The sequence below is a fragment of the Apteryx rowi genome, unplaced genomic scaffold (genome assembly GCF_003343035.1).
Source record: "Apteryx rowi isolate R43461 unplaced genomic scaffold, aptRow1 scaffold_472, whole genome shotgun sequence".
NCBI lineage: Eukaryota > Metazoa > Chordata > Aves > Apterygiformes > Apterygidae > Apteryx > Apteryx rowi.
In genome coordinates this window covers 461,536-487,804 of record NW_020450730.1, presented here as the reverse complement: position 1 = coordinate 487,804, position 26,269 = coordinate 461,536, and the positions used below count along the sequence as shown (strand labels likewise).

The 26,269-nt window shown below is 40.7% G+C and overlaps 1 protein-coding gene across 1 annotated transcript in view; it reads right to left on the bottom strand.

Annotated features, from left to right (window-relative positions):
- Positions 1-3,175: 3,175 nt before the first annotated feature.
- PDGFRL (platelet derived growth factor receptor like) overlaps positions 3,176-26,269 on the bottom strand; it is a 23,655-nt gene continuing 561 nt past the window's right edge. Inside the window, exons 2-7 of the mRNA XM_026078172.1 lie at positions 26,098-26,165; positions 19,775-20,069; positions 10,048-10,199; positions 8,302-8,595; positions 7,839-7,978; positions 3,176-3,870 (exon numbers count right to left, since the gene is read on the bottom strand). Of these exons, the coding sequence (XP_025933957.1) occupies positions 3,682-3,870; positions 7,839-7,978; positions 8,302-8,595; positions 10,048-10,199; positions 19,775-20,069; positions 26,098-26,165 (1,138 nt within the window). The 3' untranslated portion in view covers positions 3,176-3,681. The remainder of the gene's footprint in view (positions 3,871-7,838; positions 7,979-8,301; positions 8,596-10,047; positions 10,200-19,774; positions 20,070-26,097; positions 26,166-26,269) is intronic.

The window sequence follows — 26,269 nt, the reverse complement described above, 5'->3', positions numbered from 1 at the left end:
CAAATAGTGTTGAAAACTGACGTTTAATCGAATCAAAATTCTCACTTTATTCAGGATTTTTTTGTGTAAGAAAAGCCACAAAGTTTAACCACCTAACAAGTTAAGTAGTATGAACTGTTGTCTAACACTATTAAGAACAGTATTAGCTTAGCTGTGATATTAGTGCCTCAAACAAAGCACAGTAAGAGTGCATACAAATGTCCAAAAATCAAGTACAGTATGCCCCTTCAAGTAATGAGGAAGTGGAATAGCTTTTCCAGCCTACCACTATAGAAAAGTGCATATGGTGGTAGTCATACAAAGACTGTAGAGGGGAAATTAGATATGAGTTAACAATACAGGAGACTTTTCACTTCTAAACTTCTTGCAAATAGAATCTGTAATGATCTTAAAACGAAATGGGGAATTCTTGTATATAGAAATTAAACTATAGAAATATCTGTTTAGTGTTTGTCCTCTTGGTCAGAAAGACTTGAATACTCTATTAACATTGTTTCAATGTTTTTCTATATTCAGCTGGTGCTTTAATACAGATACCATATTATTAACAAAGGCTTTATCTGGTCCAGTAAATTTCACAGATTTTTGATAATTCCTTCAGCATGAAGCTTCCTTCAGGAAAAGCTAGAAACCTGCTCCACTGTAAATGTATTCCAAAGGTCTAGTGTTAGCCTAGCAATTATACTCTCTTTGGATACTCTAACTAGTAGTTCCCATCTCTAATGATAGGTTTAAAAGGAAGTTTACAGTGACATTTGCATCTGCATTGAATAGTTTGTTGTCATTCAAACTAATTCATAACATGGTATTGCAAGGTTAGTGTAACTTCAATATTTTGCTCTGAAGGTCTTTGTTTTTCAGTTACACTATGCTTGCAGTAAAATTTGAGATGAATCATTTCCATGTGCTAATTGAAGACTTTTTAAAGTTTCATATGATAAATACCAAAGACACTTGCATGTAAATAGATATCATGCAATTCAACAGGAAATTCCTTTTAGACAATAGGTTACCACTGATTTTAAAACTACAGTGGCCTGACAACCAGGAAATCCTTTAGGGCTAGGCTGGAGTTAAAAATTAGAAATCAGAAATTTGGAATAATGATCAAACCCTTATGATTAAGGCAGCAGCAACGCACTGAAGGTATTTGTTTCTTGCCTTAGCAGAGAGGTGACAAATACAGAAGTAGAAGTAACAATACTGGTAAATTTAGGCATGTGACTTTGACAGAGCATTTAGATTTCTTGCCTCAAGCTTCACTCTCTTACCCTATGTCACCATCAATTTCTGTGGTATCTGCATGTATTTGCATTGAGGCAAGAGGAATCAGGCTCTTGAGCCCATAAGGCTCTTGATAGTTAAAGAAAGAACCATGCTTTTTGTTCGCAAAGATAAGGATTATTTTGCTGTTTGCAGAAAAAACATGCAAAATTTCTCCCTTGAGAATGTAGTTGTATTTAGTCTTAAGAACTGCATGTGATCACTATATGTAACTATTAAACTTGAGGGAGACTACTAGAGGAGTGATGCACCAATGGATTTACATCATCTTTTCCTCTTCTGCAAAACTGTCATCAAGGAAGTGATGTTACCACATGAATTGCTGTGGTGCTGAACAAGTTGGAACAGGTGACGCTAGCTTCCAGTTGCTAGCTATTTTAAAGGAAATTAATTGTCCAATTAAAGGCTCAAAAACACTTTGAAATTTAAGAAGTTGGCACAGCTCCTGCACTTCAAAGGGAAAACCACTGTGCTGATAAATGAAAATGCCAAAAAGTAATAAACACATGGTACAGCCTCATCCAGAAGCCCAGGGATTGTAAAAGTTACTTCTGTCAGATTAAAGTCTTGCCCAGAGAAAAATGGTAGGAAGTCCTTATTTAGCTATTACATGAAATGATGTTTCACCTGTTCAGTCATTTGGATTACAATACAGCCTGCTTGTTAACCTTCTGATTACTATTAAAGTTTATCAAGGGATCAAGGGCCTGCCTTGTTTGTGTTCTAAGTTGGTCCTATTGCTATACATAAGGTGTCTTGTTTGTTTGTTTTGGGTTTTTTTTTGTTGTTAAAGCTACCGTATTTCCAGAGGCCAAAAATATTTCTGGCATCTAGGGTGTTTTCTTTCTGAAGCCTACTTAATGAGATATGCATAGCTATTTCAGTCTTTATTACTGACATGGATCATATCCATTACATTACTTCAGAGTGCAGGAACCTAAAACAATTTTCAGCAAGCTTGTTTAATCCTATTGTTGGCTACACTGATAATTAGGTTAATGATATTATGATGAGCTGCCTTTTTTTTTTTTTTTACATTAGCAATACCTTACTAGTTATCATTCCACAAATCAGTCCTGTATGCATCTGCTCAGAAGTTTGATTTATCTTGAGCAAAGGGATTATTCAAGCCAGCTTGAAAGAAAGCTTTCTAAGTTCCAGTCAAAGATGGGCTGAGACGCAAGGGTGTAAGCAAGGGATTGGTCTCTGGTTTGGTTCTTCATGCACTCAGAATAAGCTGGGGTTTTATATCCCTTGTAAATAAAGTGGCTTGCATTACAATTTTTGTCACTTAGACTTACACTGCTGAGTAGTTTTGTATTGGAATGGCGTATTCTGTGCTTGAGCCCTAGGAAAGAAAGCCATCACTGAAATGTCAGACAGTGCTGGGGTCATCAAGTTCTTACCTATTCTCTAGGAAGTCTTTTTCCTTGTATTGGTAACTAAATCCATAGTGAGGGAAGCAACTGTTTTTTTTAAATCCAGATCTAGTTTTGTGTAAATGAAACATCTTTCCTTTTCTCCTAAGAAAAGTAATACAATCAAGTTGAACTTGTTATTAACCTGAGAAAACTTCTGCTGTATAAGCATTCAGTATTCTAGTCATGTTATGTTTTTCTTCTGTAAATGGTACCATATAAATAAATACAAGTTTTATCTTTAGCAAACAAGAATTGTGATATATGAGGAGTAAATGATGTATTAGAAAATTGTAAGAATGCGCCAATATAAGGAAAAATCCAGCATACCTACCCCTTACAAGTCCCTTGAGATATACTTTCTAGGACCTTAATATATATTTATTACTGATCTTCTCTAAGACTGAGAATTTTCTTTGTGTATATGTCTTATATAAAGTATATACACACATATATGCACACACACATTTTTAGAATTCAGAAATTTAATTATTCTTGCAAAATAAACATTGCTATTGGCCAATAGAGTAACTTTTAACATGTACAGTACTTTAAAGTTTAAAATTGCACAGCACCAGAAGAGAGAACCTGCACTCCTGGATTTCTGAAGATATTAAATATCTTCTCAGTTTTCACAAACACACACAAAAAGGCACAAATCCCCCAGCAGGTTAACCTTGTGAAAGACTGAGGAAAAAGACTACGTCTATGCAAAGGAAAGCCCAAGAGCACCTATTCCTAAATATAATAAGCCATATGCACCTTCAGGCTTAAACTTTAATACTTACAGTTTTATCTCACAGCTGACTACTGCCAAGTATAAGCAACTCCGCTTTGGCCCATCCAGCTAGTAAAAATGGAATGCACTGATGTATGAAAAGAAACAGTGATAGAAAACTTCATTTAAACATTACTAAAGAACTAAATGGCTGAAGTGTGAAATAACAACAGTTCATTCTATGTCCAGAAGTCTTTCCTATCAGTTTAGTTCAACTTTGGTAGCTACTGTTGTTTCTCCTTGTAGGTTCTGAGCTATACAAATGTAGTTCCCAGCATCTTTTGCTTCAAAATCTTCAATAACAATAACACTCTTGGAGATTCTTGTGGTATGGCCAGTTCCTCTGTTGATCAGTCTCCAGAAGTTTTGGATAATCACAGGCCTCTCCAACTGTTTAAAAAAGACACCCACATAAGAAAGTGCATGATTTTGCAAACAGTATTTAGCAACACTACCCTATCAAACCCCAAAGTGAGAGCTCAGAGAGTAGGAGTCTACATCTGAAAGGCTTAAGTGAGGAAGTCGAAGGTGTCTGGCAGTTATAGCAATATTTCTGCACTAAGTGTTGACATACCAATAACTTAGGCCAAATAAGGATAATATAATGGCTCTTCCACTCTAAGTGCGGGTACTATGAATCTTTAGTCTAATGTGGTGACTCAGTAGGTTAAGGGCTGCCCAGACTCTGCCTGAGTATGCAAATGATCCCAGTGTAGTCCACTTGTTATTTTGCTTTTGTGTATTTGATCAAACAGGAAAGGTATTCGGGGGGGGGGGTATCAGGAGAGATATGTGAGCTTGTTTTCAGACACTTAACACGTCTACAAAAGGAAGGGTGCAGTGGGCTAAGTTAGCTGAGCAATCTTTACCTAGTTCTCTTTTAGCACAGACAGTAGCTTTAAATCATATTTCTTAAACTAATTTCTCCTTCTCTAATTTCAGAAATACTGTATTAGATAACTTACAAGCAAATGGTAACAATTCATATGTGCTTCTAAATTAGTCCTTACTATTAAATTACTCCTCCTACTGTGCTTTCCAAAATGTATGTAAACTATCAAAGCCAAAAATATGAACAAAGATGCTAAGAGCACTATTTTGAGGGTTTTTTTTTTTCCCCCTCTGTAATGTTAATGATAACAGGATTTTTCTTGTAACACTCCCTGGCTTGCAAAGGACCAGATGAAACTGGTCCTAAGGTAGACTAAGGCAGTCTTTCCTTCCAAAATCCATCCTGCCATTCAGTACCTTTAATCCTGCTGGCTTTTGGTACACTAATGACCTGGATAAAACTGGTAAGATAAGAGGTTTTTGCTTGGAAACCACCTTGTCCTGCTTCATGAAATACATGTATTAGCTGTTTACCAATATGAATGCTGCAAGGCTTAAGGTAGTAATTGCAAAAGGATAAGTTAAACATTTATCTAGAGCCACGACTACAATCTTGCACTTGCAAAAGGGACCAGTACAGGAAAAGCTGCCAGTCCTGTTCATGCTTCCAGATGAGTCACAGTGCAGTCAGGCTACATCTAGTAGGTGGCAGATGTTTACTGTGAGCAATAAGTTTTTTTTTWAAAAAAAAAACAGTAATTCCTTCTAAAAATCTTCATCCTTTTAGAAGGAATCAGGCCACTAAGCAGAGCACTACCTCCTGTTCCCAGCTGACAATCAACTGCAATGAAGTACCACCCCATGCTTAAATTCAAGCCTAAGTCAGTTGTTTTTTAAATGTTATCAAGTGGAACTGCCCTGAAACTAATAAAAGGGAAGGTAAATGCCATGTAAAGGCATTTGCCTGGCTGTGTTTCTAGTAGTACAGTTTTTCTTCTAATTGCCTTCTATTTTGAAGACAGTTTCAGGGAAGCATATTAATGAGTGGATCAGTATGTATTCTAAGCAGGTGAATGAGCAAATGCAATTATCAGGGAGTTGGGGCAGGGGAATCTAAGTTAAAAAACAAGGGGAGAGGTGAAGATGAGATGAAATGAGGGTCTTTCCAATACAGTGTATTTAGGAGCAAGCAGAGATAAAATGCTGCTTCTGCTCAGATGTTAAGTGGTAGGTATCAGTCTAGGTCCTGGGTGGAGAGAAGGAAAAAACCCTAGCCTTGATCTCCCTGCCCTGAAAGCAATACAATAGAACAGAGGTATCCAATGAATCTGAAAAGTTCAATTTTTTTTTTTTTTTTCCCCTTTGCACAGAGGAAGGTAAGTGTGATTGGCATCACTGATTTACCTCTCTCTCCTCCCTCCACCCCACCTGACCAGTTATGGTACGGACTTGTTTCTCAACAGAGGCTCTACAGGGGAAAAAAAATGAGTAATTCTCTCAAAGTATTTTTATTTTGCAGTAAGTGAATACTGTTATACAAAATATTAGCTTGGCAACAAGCATGCACTGCTACTCTGGCATGTACTTAAGCATTTGGTTGGTGCAGAAACCCAAACAAGCTGCTTCCCTCCCTATCCCCAGGCACAGCTGGAGCTGTGAGACTGTTCATGCTGGTGAATGAGCACATCAGCCCTTCCTAGGCTGAAAGGCAGATACAGGCCAGAGGCCAGTCTCTCCCAACGCCCATAGCTGGGTTTGCTGTAAGGGTGTAGTCCTCTGCTGATAGTGCACRTGCCCTGCCCTGCACTAGATGCAGTATCCATAGCAAACAAGGGAGATGATAGATAGATAACGTGCATGCGTTTAGCAGCTTATATTCAGTCAGTGCTGGAGAGGAGTAACTGTAGTTAGTGTACCAGACCACTGGAAGCAACTGGGCCAAGAACAGCCAGCAACCACACTTGGGGAAGCTCCTCAAGAGTGAAAGATGCAAAAGCAGTGTGGTGTGGACACTAATAAGATAAAGTGTTTTAGAAGGACAGGCTGAGTCTAGAAATCAATTTCTTCAGTCGTTTGTACTCAGCAGTTACCGTGAGTTACAGGAAACTTTAAACTGGGGTTTGTATAGCGAACTGCTACACTGCAAAGTATCAAGGGGAATGTTTTTTAAAACAACAACAACAACAACAACAACAACAACAACAACACAACAAAACTAACATGATCAGCAGGGGGGGGTCTTTCTTCTTAGGGCCCACCTCCCCACCAAACAGAGTGGCTCATTATGAAGACTGCCAGAGTTTAAGCCCTTCCTTGAAGGGCAAAGAATTTGGCATTTGTTTATGTACCCCACAAACTAATTCTATGGGCTAAATCCAGAGGAAGACATTGGGCATTTAAGTCAAAGAAACTACTGTTTAGCAGCTCCTCAAACCTAAAGGCACTTTGACTTCCCTTACCATTTTATTTTTTACTCCAGAGACAGCTGCAAGTTTCTCACGTTATTTAGACTTCTGCCTCTCTCCTTCCTATCTTCAAATGGACTCCAGAAACAGGAAGCCTTCTGCCAAACCCTTTCTGAGCTCTATCTTGTAGTTACTCTCCAGATCATCTAATGCTGTTGGTACCAGGCCCATCACCAAATGCAGTTGGGGCTGACCTAATTTAAAGAGCAGGACTGGGCAGGGAGGGCAAGTTGGTAATTGCTCACTAACCCTCAAACTTCAGTAGTCTCACCATGAAAACCTTTGACACTGAGCAGCAAAAAAACCTGAGGTGTGTGTTGGGGGGGGAATCTATATAAAGGAGTAAATTAACATCTCAGCAAGAACTAGAAAGCTGGCTCCACATGCCTAGTGCCCTACAGTTCAAATCCCATTTGTGCTCACTTGTTCTCACCCTTTTCTTTCCTCAAAGGTCACACACCTTCCCATGAGAGATAGAGTGCTACAGTCTCTACCTTACTGGCCACAGCAAACTTGCAGGGCTTTAGATTTCAAGTTTGTCAAGATGGGTAGGCACTGAACTCTGCTCATTCACTCTCAACAGTTACCTCCACTGTTAGACTACTTTTAACTCTGCGCTGGCTCAGGGACACCAGTGCAGATCTTACTACCTTATTGCTGAGTTCTGCATCATCCTTTGACAACAAAGCCTCAGGAGGGCCAGCAAGAGGAACACAATGAGATCCCTCGGGTCCTGTCCGAGACTTTCCTTTTGGAACTGCTGCCAAAGGCCAAGTGTCTCTGCAATGGAAACCTGAAGGAAGGGTGAGCACTGCAGAGCTTGGTTTTTGCTAAGATGAGTAGAGCTCTCCAGTTTTAAGTTTCATTTCTGTGATACCTCTCTGCTCTCAGGGATAGATAGGCTGAAGTTCAAAAGCGATGTGTTGCCTCCTCCTGCCAAGCACACCTGAGCTAGCAGGAGGCAGACATTGCAATTCTGTTCCAAATCTAGACATTAAATGGCATTCAAAGTATTGCATTTATGAAGAGCAAAGCACTTCAATCAGGGCAGACATCTCTTACCTCTTGCCCTGGGTACTGCCAACTGAAGTTCACATCTACATCTGGGTCCCCAAGGACTGTGCAGATTACATTAATGCTGTCACTGACTTCTGCTCTATTGGATGATGCCGCAATTGTGGTTGAGGGTGGGCCCTTGGGAACTGATTGAAAGACAGTGGTGGGAAGCAGGAAATTAGTTTTCAAAATAAAATATACTGATAAAACATAATCAAGAGGCAATTTTTGCCTCAATGTGTTTAATGCAACAGGTAAGTGACATATGCCTGAAACTCCTCCCCCCACCCCAAACTAGGAACTTGCTGGAATTTATATCTACAGTTTTATCACATGTACTTTTGATCAAGATTTTTAAACTCTGATTACATTATTTACTTCACAAATTTTCTTTTCAGAATTTGTTTTCTAAATAACCTCAGCAGAAGAAACAGGAACCAGTGTAAGTGCACAGAAAACTCCATCTTACCTTCCACATACAGTAGATGATACTTGATGGAAATCTGAGGTGCTCCCTGTGACTCTGCTTTGCAGTAGACAATACCTTTATGATCAGAAGTAGGGTGCTGGTAAACAAAACCCTTCTTCACATCATAAGTAATATTAGCTCCATCTGTTTCAATTTCTTCTGCTGGAAATTCCCTGTGTAGAGTTACTTTTGCTGAAGGAGTAGTAACACGGCATGGGATGACTGCAGGTTTATCTGGGTTCAGGTAAACAATCTCAAAATAACTGGGCGTAGGTACAAAAAGTTCCCCTTTATCTATGTAAAAGAGTTAATATAGTTAGAATAATATTTATGTCTTGGTTTAACAGAAAGAAGAGAAAATATTTATGACAGGGTTTTCTGTAAGCAACATTTAAAATGAACACAAAGCTTTTTTACTTTAAATACACACAAATGAAAGAAAAATGCTTTTCTGACTTGAGAGTGCATATTTACATAGGTTGGATTAAAAACACTAAATAAAAAAAAACAAGGTCATCTTCATTGTAGTCTAATCTCTTAATGTTAAGAAAATCTCAGAAATTCCCTTTTATGTATCCAAATACTCATCTGGATCTACTTCTGTTCATTCACCCGCTTTTAAACAGTAACATGCAGACAGACAGACACACACACACAGAAAATAAGCACTGCTAGAGAGAGAAATTCTTTGGAAGTACAGCCTTTTTATACATATAATTTTAGGTAAAAATGTTTGATTTACTGCACTGGAAAACAGGTGAAATATATAATGCTTTTAGATTGACTGTTAAAGAGTATTTTCATATTCGGCATGTTGCTTATAAATACAATGCTTAAATTTCTCTTTCTAGCATGAACATTTACATAATAACTTGATTGAAATGTTTATTCCAATCTTTCTGAAGGAATGTATCCTTGGAACATTAAGTGCTTCTGATAAATGGCTTCTAATTTATCTCCAAAACTTACTGCAAACAATCCTATCTTAGCATTTTGTACTGAAATATTTGCTAGCCAAGAATGCTTTAGCTCTTATCAGGCAGCAAAGGTGGTTTTACCATTTATAATGTTTTCCATTAGAAGAAAAAATTAACTATTTGAATTCAGCTCTGTTTTACCAAGTAGCAGTAAGCTGTGTGTGGTTATCTATTATGACCTATCCAGGTAGTGTTAGGACTACAGTTTACCTCAAACTCTGTAGGACTATACAAGTATTTAGAGTGTTTTGCCTCTTAACATGACACATAGACTCTTAGGAGGAATTTTGGCCCTGCAGAGATCAATGTATGACGTCAAGATTTTGAATTCAGTGCAGGTAACTGGGGAGAGGGGAGGAAGATATGAAAACATGGAAGCCCATGTGGACACTGGAATGCCATGGCAGAATGAATCTTCTACATAGATTTATTTTATCAAGACACATTTTCAAAAATTAAACATTCTGTGGATTCATTTTGTAGATGATTCTCAGAACATGTGTCAGTACTTTCAAAGGCATTTGCTTTCCATTGCATTATGCATTATTTTGGGTAAGCAGTTAGCATAATCCATAGGGAAAACAGACTCATAAATCACACCAAGCAAGTAATTATCTGCTCGTTTCACCAGCATTGTCCCCCTTACCATCTGCTAAAAAAGGATGAAAACTGTGAAAAAACATCTTGACAGTGAAAGATCTGATGTAGATTTATTCCTGTCTTACTAGCATATATATTTCCATTAACAATCCCCAGATGAGTTAATTACCTGTGAAAAAGATGTATGTCGAAGCCATTTTAGACTCATCCTTTCTGCATTTGTTACCACTGCACAGCTGAAGCCAGCAGCTATATTCACCTGTGTCTGCTGCAGTGGAGTTTGTAAGGATCAGCTGCCCGTACCTGTCAAGCTGCTTTATACTGGGGAGGGAAACAAAACAAAAGGCACAGGCAAGCATTGGTGTGTTTCCTTATACATTTTTCTCAGATCACTTCTACTTACTCAAGGTATTTTTTTTACTCCTATTTTGCAACTGACATCTTTCTCCTTCACAGGTATGTTTTAACTCTCCCTTTTGATCCAGCAAAGCCTTGCATACATGAGTAGTTTTATTGACTTCAGTGATCTGCGCGAGCACTTACGTGCGTTTCTTTTGTACCCTTCGTTCTTGGGTTCCTTCCAGCCCTTGCTCTGTAACTAGGCTGCAGCTGCCACGGACAATATGTTTGTCTACATTTTGTCCAAATATACCCTGTATTTTCATGCTCCAAGTCAACCTGCATGCATCTCAGGCTCTTTTTGATTCTGTTTACTTCAACTGTAGCACTGTTTCAATAGTATAATAATATATAGCAAAGATATTTTAGGACAATTAGCAGCACTTTAAAAAGTGCTTATTTAATGATTTATGCCTGTTTTCAGCATGACGGCTTTCCTGCCTTTAACACACTGGCCCAACTTTTCACTTGCAAACACCATCATTCAGAACTTCTATTTCAGCTTAGGCCAGGCTTTGTTCGGCAAGTAAGCAATTTTGGTACTGGCTCCTCTCTTGCCCTAAGCTATCTCACTGGAAACCAATAACAGTAGTTTTCCCTTCAATCCAAGGGTATTTTAGAACATGATATTGAAAACTGTTTCAGGTGTAGTGGCTGTGTCATGGTGAGATAACTCTGTAAAATTCAGTCTGTGTGTGGTTATTTCAGGGACTTTTGATTTGTTGTTTTCTCTTATCCGAAATATCCTATGTATTCTCTCAGTGGATTTAAATTTGTAAACCAACTTATATGTTTATGCTGACAATGTTTCTAAGGGTCAAAGGTCCTATCCATAAAATCCAACAGCCACAATCTCGTCTTCTTCTTATGTATTTTTGGATTTGCTTTCCTGGCTCTTTCTTGTACACAGATGGTGTTACAGTTAGCAACGTCTCCTATGTCACCTTCTGATGGATTGCAAAAGCATCAGTGCAGCAGTACCAGTTCTCAGCAAATCCTGTCAGGATAGCAGTGTGGTGGTATTGATATATTCCACTGCTGCTCTGACCCTTAAAAATGTTATTTTCAACCATCTGCCTTTACACAGTAGCACATCCAGAACATGAAGCTTTCCTACTTTCCTGTGCAAGAGCATCTGCCAGGATCCCTGCCATCAAGTTCTAAGGCCATTTCTGTTGTAACCAAGTCAGGAAAGATTCTTCCAGTGTGAAGCACTTGACAGGAAATTCTTCTTCCGTGTTTGAAACCGGGTCTTGACAAATATGCAGCTTGCATGAATTCTAAACAGCTACCATGCTGCTTATTCTATTTATTATACACTCCTGTTTATTAGTGCAGCAGTTACTCTAACTTGCTGATGCAAAGAGGACTGAATCATTTATTTCTAGGATTAAAACACTTTGAAGAAATTCTAATCCTCTAAAACACCTTGTTACTCTTCAGCAGCGTTACGACAGGCATGCCTGACTGTATTGTATGCTCTGAATATTCTTCTGTTTTGCTGATGTCTCCACTGCAGGCAGTCTCTCCCTAACTGCTCACATGCATCTTTTTAAAAAGAGAGAGGCCATTGCTTTCAGTTATATGCATATCCTGAAATTTCTGGCTTTTCCTGAGTGTTCTGCTAGTAGTTTGCACTACCACCAGCAAGCACAAGCAAAGGTTTGTGTAACCCAATGCCAGCCTTCAGCCAAGGCCAGTAGCTTAGGAATTAAAAACACACCAAGTGCACAGCCCAGACGGGGCTACCCGAGAATGGTCTCTGCCATTGAAGCCTTCAGGCACTGTAAGTACACTCTTCCACCACTGAGCAGTTTATAGACCTGCCTAAGGAAATAGGCAAATCATGTTTCCTATCCGCTAATCGACTTGTCATGTATGACCTCATCTGATTCCAGTTCTTGTAATCAGGTAATCGTGGAATAATAATGTTTTTCATTTTTAATATATGCACTAGCTTACATAATAAATTCATTTCAGTTTTTGAATACACTTCAACAAATTCCTAATCGTGCAAGAGAGAGCCTGTTGTGTATCACACCAAACAGGGAAGAGGAAAGAAATCCAAAATGTGTCCTCATCTGTCTTACTACTATTATTTAGCTTCAGAATTCACTTTTCATGGGCTACCTGACTACATTGGCATACGATGCCAGTACTAAATGTCAACACTACAGAGAAACCATTATGCTAGAACATTTTTGCCTCCAACAGTTAATGCAGACACTGAAGTATAGCTTCCAAACTCAACAGAAAAAATAAGGTCAAAGTTAATTAATTATTGTACAGTGTGTTCTACTTAACTGAGAACAATCTACCCAGCAATCAATGGAAACTGCCCAGTGAGGCAGTCATCCACAAACATGCACTAACAAAACCTGGCAATTGAAAGACTGGAAATGTTGAGACTTGCAACATGACCATATTAAGCAGACAAAATAGACTACATAAAGTAAATCATAAATGGTATAACTTCTATTTCATCAGTTTTTTAGATGCTGAGAAATCTGACTCAAAAGCTAAAACTTTGCTATGTTCCACATATCACTAAGTAAAGATTTTGTATACAAAAGCATTTCAAGATTGTTTAAAGAAACTAATAAGGTACTTCAAAATCCTATCCCATATATTCCTCTTATTAAGCTTTAGTTAATAAGAACCCACAGAATCACAGAATTGCTGAGGTTGGAAGGGACCTCTGGAGATCATCTAGTCCAACCCCCCTGCTCAAGAAGGGTCACCTACAGCACGTTGCACAGGATCGCATCCAGGCAGGTTTTGAATATCTCCAGAGAAGGAGACTCCACAACCTCTCTGGGCAACCTGTTCCAGGGCTCTGTCACCCTCACAGTGAAAAAGTTTTTCCTCATGTTCAGATGGAATTGTCTGTGTTTCAGTTTGTGCCCGTTGCCTTGCGTCCTGTCGCTGGCACCACTGAAAAGAGACTGRCTCCATCCTCTTGACACTCTCCCTTCAGATCCTTGTACACGTTGATAAGATCTCCTCTCAGCCTTCTCTTCTCCAGGCTGAACAGGCCCAGCTCTCTCAGTCTTTCCTCATAAGAGAGATGCTCCAGKCCCCTAATCATCTTTGTAGCCCTTCGCTGGACTTGCTCCAGTAGTGCCACATCCCTCTTGTACTGGGGAGCCCAGAACTGGACGCAGTACTCCAGATGTGGCCTCACCAGGGCTGAGTAGAGGGGGAGAATCACCTCCCTCGACCTGCTGGCAACACTCTTCCTGATGCACCCCAGGATACCATTGGCCTTCTTGGCCACAAGGGCACATTGCTGCCTCATGCTTAACTTGGTGTCCACCAGCACTCCCAGGTCCTTCTCCGCAGAGCTGCTTTCCAGCAGGTCAACCCCCAACCTGTACTGGTGCCTGGGGTTATTCCTCCCTAGGTGCAGGACCCTGCACTTGCCTTTGTTGAACTTCACGAGGTTCCTCTCCGCCCACCTCTCCAGCCTGTCCAGGTCTCTCTGAATGGCAGCACAGCCCTCTGGTGTATCGGCCGCTCCTCCCAGTTTTGTATCGTCAGCAAACTTGCWGAGGGTGCACTCTGTCCCTTCATCCAGGTCATTGATGAAGAAGTTGAACAAGACTGGACCCAGTACTGACCCCTGGGGGACACTGCTAGCTACAGGCCTCCAACTAGACTCTGCGCCACTGATCACAACCCTCTGAGCTCTGCCATTCAGCCAGTTCTCAATCCACCTCACTGTCCACTCATCTAACCCACACTTCCTGAGCCTGTCTATGAGCATGTTATGGGAGACAGTGTCAAAAGCCTTGCTGAAGTCAAGGGAGACAACATCCACTGCTCTCCCCTCATCTACCCAGCCAGTCATTCCATCATAGAACGCTATCAGATTGGTTAAGCATGATTTCCCCTTGGTGAAGCCATGCTGACTACTCCTGATCACCTTCTTGTCCTCCACATGCTTGGAGATGGCCTCCAGGATGAGCTGCTCCATCACCTTTCCAGGGATGGAGGTGAGGCTGACTGGCCTGTAGTTTCCCAGGTCTTCCTTCTTGCCCTTCTTGAAGACTGGAGTGACACTGGCTTTCTTCCAGTCTTCAGGCACCTCTCCTGTTCTCCATGACCTTTCAAAGATGATGGAGAGTGGCTTAGCAATGACATCCGCCAGCTCCCCCAGCACTTGTGGGTGCATCCCATCAGGGCCCATGGATTTGTGGGTGTCAAGTTTGCTTAAATGATCTCCAACCTGATCCTCCTCCACCAAGGGAAAGTCTTCCTCTCTCCAGACTTTCTCTCTTGCCTCCAGGATCTGGGGTTCCTGAGGGCTGGCCTGAGCAGTAAAGACTGAAGCAAAGAAGGCATTCAGTAACTCTGCCTTCTCTGCATCCTTCGTCACCAGGGCACCCACCCCATTCAGCAAAGGCCCCACATTTTCCCTAGTCTTCCTCTTGCTACTGATGTATTTGAAGAAGCCCTTCTYGTTGTCCTTGACATCCCTTGACAGATTTAATTCCAAACAGGCCTTAGCCTTCCTCGTCGCATCCCTGCATASTCTGACAACGTTCCTATATTCCTCCCAAGTGGCCTGTCCCCCTTTCCACTTTCTGTATACTTCCTTCTTCTGGTTGAGTTTTGCCAGGAGCTCCTTGCTCATCCATGCAGGTCTCCTACCTCCTTTGTTTGACTTCCTACTCATAGGGATGCACCGCTCTTGAGCCTGGAAGAAGTGATGTTTGAATATTAACCAGCTCTCTTGAACGCCCCTTCCTTCTAGGGCCCTAAACCCTGTATTTTAAGTTCAAAAGATCTTTGCCAGAAGAACCATGCCAAGTTTAGAAGGTAGAAAAAGATGCAACAAGACAAAAAGATAGTATGCATAATGTCACCTAAAAGTATGTAGGCAAACCCCTCAATCACCTGTACTCATACTGACAGAAGAGAACTTAGCTTAAATGAAAGCTCATTGGAAGAGGAATATAACATTTTACTGTTTAACACAAAAAATGTCCCTCCTAGTTTTCAAACTTCAGAACATATGGGGACGAAACAAAATTCAGGTATAAACATGAGCACAAACAACATCCCAGTAAGCCAACAGGAGCCTGTGTCCATTTAAAGCAATCTAATTTTGCCCTATACAACACCCACAGTATACTCAGTTCTGTGGTGATCTGAACTTGCTTTTGCCCATACACCAGTCACATGCACACACTGTGCGTATGATATATGTCCACCTCGTTCCCTCAGCCTTTTCCACTGGAACAGGTCCACTTCATGTAAGCTGATTTGTCAGCTGAAGTTCTGTGACAAATACAGACTTTTGGGGGACACGAGAGACCCATGTTCCAAGTCAGGCAGAGCAGAGACTCTGAAGTTAGACTGTCTTTATCCAGACCATGTATTGCTATAAAGCGTAGAAAGGGGAAAAGTGTCTGCCCTTATTTTTCTTCTACCCCTCTCAGTTTTTGATCCTTCTACACTGTAGATCCAGTTTCTGGGTGAGCCTACAGTCATTAATTTGTTTATGTACAGAGTTAGGAAACACCATTCCTGCCCTTCCACTCTGGAAGTGCGCTCGCTACCCTTGACAGTTAAGGACACCAAGATTTCAGGCTATTCTGTTCAGCCAGCACAAAAAATTTAGAAACAAAAAGGTATCTTGAGGGCATATTTATGCTGCACAGTGCAAGACAGCATTAGAGACAGTGAGTTAGTCCTGAAGCAAGCTGGTGCGTGCCCTTAACTTACTATAGCCAAGTTTACAGGATTCTAGCTTTCTGCCCAGAGTTGCATTGCATGCTACAGTCTCCAAAGCTATGTATATCATTTTAGTGCGCACTGGTATTTCCTCCAGTCTGGACAGTGGAAAGAGAGGAGTCCTCCTCTGGCTAAACAGAAGAGACAGCCAAAATTCCTCCTTTCACCCAGCACCTCCACCCAGAACCATAAGGTTTCCCCTCCCTCCCATAATTGCAATTCTAGTAGATGCTGGGGGCCTTAAAGCCTCCTCTTGAAGTTGCTAGCTCTCAAGAGATGTAAAAATAAAACAAAAAGCAAAGTGTTTTATGATTTTCCTAAAAATCTGTTCCTATTCACAGCAGACCAATTGAAAGGGTACATCCTTCCTATTAGTTACGGAAAAGCAGCAATTAAATGCCCTGGCATTGACTATTGTAGGAACACACAAATGAATAAAAGAAAGAATGCTAGTCACTCATCCCCAGCACAAATAAGCCTTGCCGCACCGCCTCTCCTCCTCATGTATCCTGTGACCTGGAAATCTGCTTCCACCCCCTGCCCTGCTGCCTCTTTGCTTTTGAGTACCTCCTCGGATCACAACCACTTCCCCCTGCTGCTGCCACTTCTGGTTTGCCCCAGTGCCCCAACTGCAGCAAGCCTGGCTTGGAAACCCAAGGCAGCAGATAAGGCAACAGAATCCCAAACTACAAAATGCCACAAAAATTAGGAAATGCACATCTTTTACCCCAAATTATCTTAAGTGCTTATATTTTATCCCATTTGCATCACTAGAACGGAAAAGTACTTAATTTTGCAAGACAGGAATAGACAGTCAAACAAATAGTGAGGAAACATTCAGGCTTTTCTCTAAAAATTGAGGATACTTGCCTTGCCTTCCTTAGTGTGAGTTGCTAATATTTAGATAACATTACTTGGAGGTATACAGAACCATATATATAACCAAATCATGCCAGCAACATATTTGCAAATGCAAAAAGTGTAAGATCTACTTAAAAAAAACCCTCAAAAACAAAAAAAACCCACTGCACACTACACATACTTTCTTTTGATAAAATTTTGAAGTCAACTTTGGTACGCTGGGAAGGCCAGGTCCCTATTGCAGCTGATATACGCCACCTACTGGACTAAATCCAGGTAAAATTTTATTTATTGCAAAAAAACCTAGAGTAATTGTTTAAATCAGCCACAGGATCTTCCGAGAGATATTGCTGCTATAAGCCCTCAATAGAAATAGACTTGTTGCTCTAACTTACTATGACAGAAGTCTTGCATTAGCTACAAAGAGATTTATTCAGCCAGTGTAGTTCTTGAACTTTTTAGCTGTCAGGGAACAAGCAAACATACACTTAGAGAAGAATCAGCTCATGCATTTCCAAAGGATGCTTCACTCCCAAAGGAGATCACCGCATACATAACTATTAATCTTCAACCCTATTCTTTGAAAATACAAGTAGGAAGGAGAATAATATACCTGAAAAATTAACTAACTGGCAGAGACTTTAATGTAGCATCATGCCTGTAATGAAATGAAATGGATCACAGAGAGGCAGATAATCTTGGTTACACTTACAAACAGCATACAAACTTTTGCTTAATTTAGGAACAAAAGGACAATACGGGTTGACACCTTTGCTCATAAACTCTATACCTCTCTCACCTAATAATCCAAGAAAAGCTCCCTATGGCTCTTTCTTAGGATATTGCTTGCAGTGCTTTGTAACTCCTCACTCTCCTGACTATTTCTCTTTCATAGACACATAAATCTCTGTAAAATAGCCAGTGAAAACAAGCTCTAATAGCAAAAATGTGCCTGTGGAAAACACGCTTAGAGTCTTTAAATCTCTTTCCCCTTTCAAATAAAACAAATAGTATATTCAATCTACATTTAGCTATGCATACCGTGTTCAAGAACTGGGAAGACCAAAAAATTTATGGTTTGTGGAAAAGACAGAGCAACTCACCTGGTGGGACAGAGAAGGAGAGAGTCCTCAGTTCCTCTTCCTGATCTAACAACTATTTATGCAGTTTCCATTAAGATGTCACTAGATGAAAAAAAACGCCTTCCTAAACCCAATGTGACTGTCCTCAGCATTAAATTCTGTCACACTCCTCTCATAGTCCTTCCTTCTGCACCATGAACCTTGCAATGCCTTTGCAGATAAAGGTAATTTTGATAGGAAAGGTGAAAAATACCCTCAGTTGCTCCTTAGCATGGGAGTTGGTGTATTCTCTTGCAAGTTGAGAGACATGGTTTTGAACCTCTGCAGGAAATTAACCTTGGTGTGTCAGGTGATGTCTACTAGCCTACTGATGTCCAACTAGCACAGCCCCAAAAGAGTAGGTCTCTGTAGAGCAATATAGTTGGTAGCAAATACATGACATCCACACTACACGTTTTGAGAGTTTTGCTTCAGACTAGCTCTAATATGGTTCCCTGTCTGTGGCTAGAGCACACTTCTGTCCCCCTGGACCACTTCTTCTATTTTAGAGTCATTTGGAGGGAGTTCAGTTCACATGCTAAATGACTGTTCCAAAGTGCAATCAAAGGGCAGTATTGGAGATGTCTGGAAGATTTGCTTCAAAAACACATGCCTGTCTCTAAAATCAAAAGCTATGTCTGCACAAGCGTTTTAGCAAGATGCCCTAAACGTTAGGCTGCCAGAGGAGCAAACATTACTTTTTCCAAAAGAAGAGAGTGGATCCTGTGCAGTTATTTGAAAGAAGGCGATTCAAGGCCATTGGACCCAAAGCAGACTGCAGATTGCACCCACACACAACCCTGAGTAAAATGCTTAAGCCTCAAAGAAGAGCTAAGTTTCTCACAAATTCTTGTACTGAGCATTTCTATTGATTAATATGGGGCAACTCTCCTCCCAGTTACGAGATTTCCAGATCACCCTTTAAGCATCTTTCTGAAGTCCACATTGGAAAGTTCCACAGGAACTTAAGTTAATTCCTCAGCAGGGTTGAAGTACCACCAAGAACTGGACTTCTACCTTGCCACTATTTTTTTTTTTTTGTCCTGAAGCAGAAATACAATTTCACAGAACGCATCTGTGCATTCTGTGGGAAGAAAGTTGTGGGGAGAGAATGCATTAGAAGGGAGCTTCATGAAGAAGTTATGTATTTTTATTGCAGGAAAGCTTTTAGGAAGTCAAAATTAAGCAACTTTTAAATATTTATTATTTTAAAATTATTATTTAAAAAATGATATGTTTACCATACTCAGAAAGTAGCATTTAATATGGGTAGAGTCAAACATTCAGCTCAAAATGCATGTGTTAAAGTTTTTAATTCATATCAGAGACATTATAGCATTATCTAAAGGTGCGAAATACTTCCTGCTTCCATCTCCTGGAGCAATGAAAAGCAACAGAACTCAGACTCTGCTCTACAGAGAAAGATGTCATGCTGTGGAATCCCTTACAGACTGCAGTGAGTAGCAAACAGATTTTAATCTTACTGATAATTTACTCTCCTTGTAAGCAAGACACCAAGTATTTCTTTCCCAGCTCATATAAAACTTCTTTTACACTATCCATAGTTACATTACAGAGTGATTAGGATCTGAATCACTTTGTTCATGAAAGATAAGCATCCTTCGTTATTGACATTAGTTACTACTAGGTGGAACATCTTGATCATTCAAAAAAAAAAGAAAAAGAAATAGAGTAAAACACAGTGGTGTTGAAATTGGTAGGAAAAAAGTAGTTCTGGATTTTTTTTTCCACTCCAAAAAATGAAAAATAGCTTACCTGAGTCTGGAGTCTTTAAAGGTGTCTAAGTATGAAGGATAGCTCCAACTAACATTACTGCCCTTACATCGCAGTTCTATGCTTTGTCCTGCAGACAGACTTAAAGTGGCAGCTAGTTTCTGGAAATGACCTTTATCCATCACCTGTGTCAGTATGGACTGGGATTTTGAAGAGGGGCCAGCAGGTTCTCTCTCCTTCATTTTGGGGCTTTTGGGTTTTACTTTTTTGCTGACAGGCTTAATTCTGTTTTCTCCTGGTTCTTTTGGACGTTTACTCTTTGCAGACTGTCCAATAACTAGTAAAATGAGGAACAGAAGGCAATGTTACTGATCAGAAAAAGTTCATATATAGTTTTCTTACATACAAATTTGTCCTTATTGTCACAAAGAACAATCAAAGTTTTGCTATTAAAAAAATTATTTTCCCTTCTAGAATTTCATCTTGATCTGTTCTTCCTATAAATATTCATAAAAATGAGTAAGAGTTTCAGTTTCCATGAATTTGTGAAATCTCTGGCACAACCTATTTTCCTGGTGGAGTGTGTGGGGGGGGGAAGCTTTCAATAACATGTGGAAAAACTATATTCATACATGGCACGAAGGAAATGGGAAGGAAAAGTGAGGTGTTCCAAACTGGCTCACACAAATTATCACTTATTTTTAAAAGTCTCATTCTAATGGCGATTACAGCCATCTCTGGCTGAAGATTTATAGCCAGTGAATACAACCTTTTCAAACTGATGAAACCTTGAACCCTTGAAATCAGCAAAGTGCTGCAGTAAGGCTATCAGTGAATAAAGATACATTATTTCTTTTGTCACATACATATCCCTCCTAAAAGATGCTTCTGCAAAATGCTTCTGTGGAGTAAAGCGAGAAAAGAATCAACCAAAGTATGCAGGAACAGAATTATATGCCTTGGGGTCTCAGTTTTGGGGTGGGGGGAGAAAGGGGGAGAATGGGAGGGATGTGGAGAATGAGGACTATTCTGAAGAATAAAGTTATTCCTGTACACAAGCATTTGACCGACTGAACTCTTCCTAAGCAGATATAACCTCATTTTCCCCTTTTCAGCCTTTGAGCCTCCATGTTATGGTCATTTCTGATTACAAGCACTTTAATAACTGTTCTGGCAATGCATGAGCTCACCAAATGATCCCAGATGTCCCAATGTAACCCATTTTTAAAATGCATGATACAGTTGTTTAAGACATTTACTTATTCCACAGCCAGACAGTGGCTTCAGATCTTTATGCCTAACTTTAAATAAAGGTGCATCTAAGATTGTTACCTGTTCTCACAGCTTGCCACGTGCATGTAAGCCGGGGTGGGTGGGAGGGGCAGGAAGAGAAGGGACACTAATCTATATTGTATCCTAAAAATACATAAATAATTTCATAAATTCAGGCCTACATAGGATGAAACTCGCAATGATGACTTGTCAGGTAGAAAGGGCCAAAGTGCTTCTGAGTTTCAAAATTCCTCTGCAAACTTTCCCAAGATTTTTTTGGTGAGCCTTTCTTTGAGTTTTGCTACTCTGGGTCTGACCCCTACCAGGCATACCAAAACAATAAAGAAAAACAGAATGCTATTGCTCCTATATATTGCCTACGTATGCCAGGCAAATCCTTCTTGTCGTCACATAGCAAAGAGTAAGATAAATCTATCCAACCGCAGATGCAAATCCTGTGTGAATACAGTTAATTCATTTCGCTTCATAAAGCATTTCAATTGTTTAACATTCCTGTAGATTGATAGTGGCCTTTAAAAAAAAGAAAAATAAAATCAAGGTATTCACGCATCAGCTAACAACAGGAAGCACAGATCTATTTTGAGATGACCCTAAAACTGCTGTCCTCAAAACTCCATGAACTGTGTCCGACAGCTAATTCAGATTAACGGTAGTTTTTTTTCACATCAAAGTTCTCTGGTATTTTAGTCTACAGATCAATCAACAAGCCCACTATGGAAGAAAAACAGCCCTATTCTATACTGAGTTTGCATGAATTAAAAGTTATACTGGATCCACTATTAACAGCAGCAATTCTACACTTTCTGCCGCTGATACACTACCATGCCATTCTTCCTACCCAGACTGGTATACTGCACATTCATCCAAGTTCCTGATATACTTACTCTGTCAACATGTGCCATTAAACCCCCCCTAAGCACCTCCGCAGTGAACATGGATACATACCAGTAATGAGGTTTTTAAGTGTATGCTCTTGCTTTCTGTAGGTGCTCCTTCTTACCCTTTGATCCTACCAGCCCTACAAAGTCCATGGCCATCTCTCCCCACCCTGCCTCAGCACATCAGAAGAAAAGGATTTATGGCTGTTTTCATCCCTTTTCCAAGCTGTTTCTCAAACTCTGTCTGCCTTATTCTGTTTTTTTATTTAACTCACATGTGAGTTAATGAGCCTCCTCATCTTATGTAATTCCCCCTTATGAAATTAAACACATCAGTGGTTTCTTTGGCTTTTACGATTCCTCCAAGAATACTGAAGCTACAGTCTAGTTCTCTTAAAGTAACATCTGAATCCAATCCTGAGCACTGCTCAGGATCCAGTCAAGGGCTGCTGCTTTTCTCGGGGGCTCTCCGAGCAGCTCCTCTACGGAGTAGCCATTTGTGGCACCTAAACAATTAGATTCAGCATCACACCCCCATGTATGTGCTCCAACCTACATGAGGGTAAGTGAAGTTGTTCTTTCTCTGTGTTTTGTTGTTCTTTCCCATCTTTGCTGCCTCCCTGATTTTCCTTAATGTATCAGTCATCTCTCTGTCATGTTGGGTGGTCAGTCATTAAGTTATTTTTTGTCTTTAGCTCAGCTATTTCAGTCCAGATGGATCATATGACATTTACTGAAGAAGTTCACAATGCACCTGATTTGACACTAAAGCTTTCTTTAACATATACTGCCATTTCTCCCTTGGGGTGAACTATTTGATCTTTCCTATGTAATTTGTACCCAGGTATCAGAAGGTCTCGCTGACCAGCCTGATAAGCTTCCTGGATCAACATTCTCATTTCAAGGCACCCGTTCCTGTTCCCCACTGTACTTTTCAGATTGATCTGCAGACACACATAATCCTTGATCCATTCACCCACTTTTTTTGCACCCTACTTAAATAGGACTATTTACTTGGACTACTCTTTGCCATTTCCCTTATATTCTGCCAACCTGACGCCGTTCTTAGAGCTTCACCCCAAGAGAACGCATCATCCCAAACCATGCACTCTTCCATGCCTGACAGTCTGCCTTTAAGAAATGGTTAAAACTGAAAAGCTTTCATATGGGGAGTCTTCATGTGCCAGAAGCCTGGTTTAAATTTTCTCTAGATGAAGTTTTTTCTTTCTGCACAAGCTCCCTCTGTTCCACAAGCTTCTCCAGTACCTAACGAGTCTAAACACTTCCCTCCTTTGCCACAGTCCCAGCTACACAGCAAGACTCTGTCTTTCTGACCCCATCTTCCCCTACAAATGATAGTAGGGGCATTTCAGGAAATCAGGAGTTTTAAATTTCCTGCACAGCAAACCAAGTTTTGCCTCTCTCCAGTAGCTCGCCGAGCTGCCAGCTTCCAAGCAAACCACGATCACTATCCCCCTCAACACTCCCTAAAAGTCTGCCCAGTTATCTACTGATGCCACCACTTTTGCACCCCATAATTCAGCCTTCTCTTATCACAGAAGGAAATATCTGTATGCCTGATAATTAACTGGTACTATAGCCTGTCACCTCGGATAAAGAGGACACATGGTGAAATCCCCCCTGGAACAAAGAACATACCACACTGATTCCTCCATTCACTTACTCCAGCTGCAAGACTTTCCCAGGGAAGGAAACAAAGTCAACCATCCCACCTGCRTAAGAACGCACCACAAGCTGGGTACTTTACCATCTGACTGGATTTATGTGCACAGCCATCAAAATCAAGTAATGGTATTTAATAAATTTTTTTAAAAAGATTTAGTAGAAAAAACATTGAGAAACCTCCTCCTTATGACACCTTTGCTCAGCTCCCAATATCAGTTCTGTGATGCACTGCAGTCACTTCCTTTGCAAAGGTACATTCAGGATCCCTAACTCATTATGTTTGCACAGGAGCAAATATATCCGTATGTCACACAAACCCATCACACAGCACTTCTGCTCCTGGTTCATAGCATTAGTCTCATCCTATCCTTCAATGTTTCTCTCCCCTTTGATCTTGAAGATGTTACACACACACACACACACACACACACACACAGATTCCACTGGATGCTTTTTAGCATGATGTCTGATACTCCTGTTTTGTCATGTGACACCACCCATATCCAAATGCACATTCCACTGATTTTACACCTACATGGGTCATAACTAGAGAAGGCCCTTGATTGTCTTCAAATGTCCACTATGAGACCTTCAGAGCAGAGAGTGAACAAGGTCTCCCAGAATGATGAAGTATCATGTTCCCTGTCCTCCAGATGTGCTCATTCCTCAATACAGGCCCCATCTTGTTAGTATCAAAGACCTTTCAACTCACATTAGTTCTTCCTTGAAAAAAATAATCAGCCAAGTGTTAGGTTATCATAAAGAATATCACATCTCCATCTGGAGAATAGCCTTTGCGATCACAACTAATGTAACAAAACAGGTTGGGTTTAATTTTTGATTCGAAGTATCACAATCATCCAAATCAACCCTCATACAGGCAATCTGGAATGACACATTTTACTGCTTATTAGCTTATTTACTGCTAACATAAAGCAAGTTAGGAATGCTATTTTGAAAACACAATGTCTACATTGGGGCTTATACCTATAGCTTTAAATGAATAATTATCATTAAATACACCTGGTTACTTTCACACATAGATAATCCTTTGGATGACACTGTGAGAAGCATCAAGTCAAACCTCAGTATAAAACCAGATAAACTAAGTAACCTCAGTATAAACTAGATGAACTAAGAAGTTGGCCTGGGAAACCTATTGCACTCTGAGACTACTACAAGTTGCAACTCATTTCTCCTTCTACGTTTTTATTGCCTACTTCTTGAGTAAAAAATACTTCTTTTGATGTGGCACCACATAGCCACAGAACAGATCTTTAGGCAGAAATCCTCTTCTGCACCACACTAACTCCTTCTCCAGAATACCTTTGCACACAGTCGTAAGAAAAAATAGGCTGGAAAGGACTTTTGGAGGTGCCTTCCAGCCCTAGTTCAAGCTCATGCTCGAAGTGGGGCTAACTTCGCAGCTAGGTGAGGTCGCTGAGGGCCTTGTTCAGGAGAGCTCTGACCATCTCAGAGGATGGAGACCCTACAGCATCCCTAGGCTTAACAGCTCTCAGGGTGAAGACTTTTTCTTTATGTCCTTACAAGAATTTTTCTTCCTTATGTCCTGGGCAACTTGCAATCATTACCGTGTTTCCTTTCCCTGTGCACCTCGCAGTCTGCCTCCAATTTCTCTACAAACCCTCAGCATCACAAAGCTGGGGGTGACTTCTCTTCCCAAGGCTGAACAAACCCCATGCCCCTAGCCCTTCCTTGACAACATATCGGAAATGGTGGCAAAAGGGGACGATGCATCAATCTTTGCTTCAACTATCTTCTTCCTCAGCATCCCATGGATTATACAACAGCTGATAGCTTCAGAATAAGCATAAGCCAGTGACTACCACTACAAGTGGGAAAAATAATGAGTTTGTTGGCTTCTCCTGAAGTAGTTTTAATAGGCTTGTTTACATTTTGCAAGAGGGAAACAGTCCCTCTTTTCTTAGTCAAAGGCTAAAATCAGTTGAGGATTGAGTATGAACTTCCTTTTCCAGACAAAAACCAACTTTCCCCCTCCCTCAAGAATGCAACACAACCTGAAATTGGGTAATTGAGTTTGTTCCTTTCTACAAAAAGCACAACCATGCACAAAAACTGCATCAACAAGACCCGCTTCTGCTTTCATGACCAAGATTGAGGATCCACCCTACGGGCAAGCAGGGATCCCCTTGCCACCGGGGACCTCAGGTGCCGGACACCTGCCAGGGCCGTGGCCTCAAGCGCCGGACACCAGCGCAGCGCAAAATCCAGCGGGGAGACTAACAACCATCTCATCCTGGAGGTGCTGATTTGTCTCCATCGGGTTTTCTGCGCCCATGTTGCTAAACCAAGGGACGAGGGAAGAGCAGCTCCTGCAAACAACTTCCAAGAACATCTCAAAGTGCCAAGTTTCTTCATTTTTTTCCACTCCCAAGTGACATACTGATTTTTTTCCCCCAGCGAAGCGCTGTGCTCAGCACTAATCCTCCTTCGGACACGCAAAAGGGGTTTTAATCGCCCACTTACGGCAAGTATGAAAGAAGGAGAGAGAGGGAGGGCAGCAGGTGGCTTTGCAAGTTCTTCTCCCCGCCAGTCTGCCCCGCAGAATAAGACCACGTTTCTGGTCAGGCCCCGGCAACCCGAGCGGGGCGGCGGCGGCCCCAGCCCCAAAATGGCTCCCGCCGCCGCCGCCGCGGCC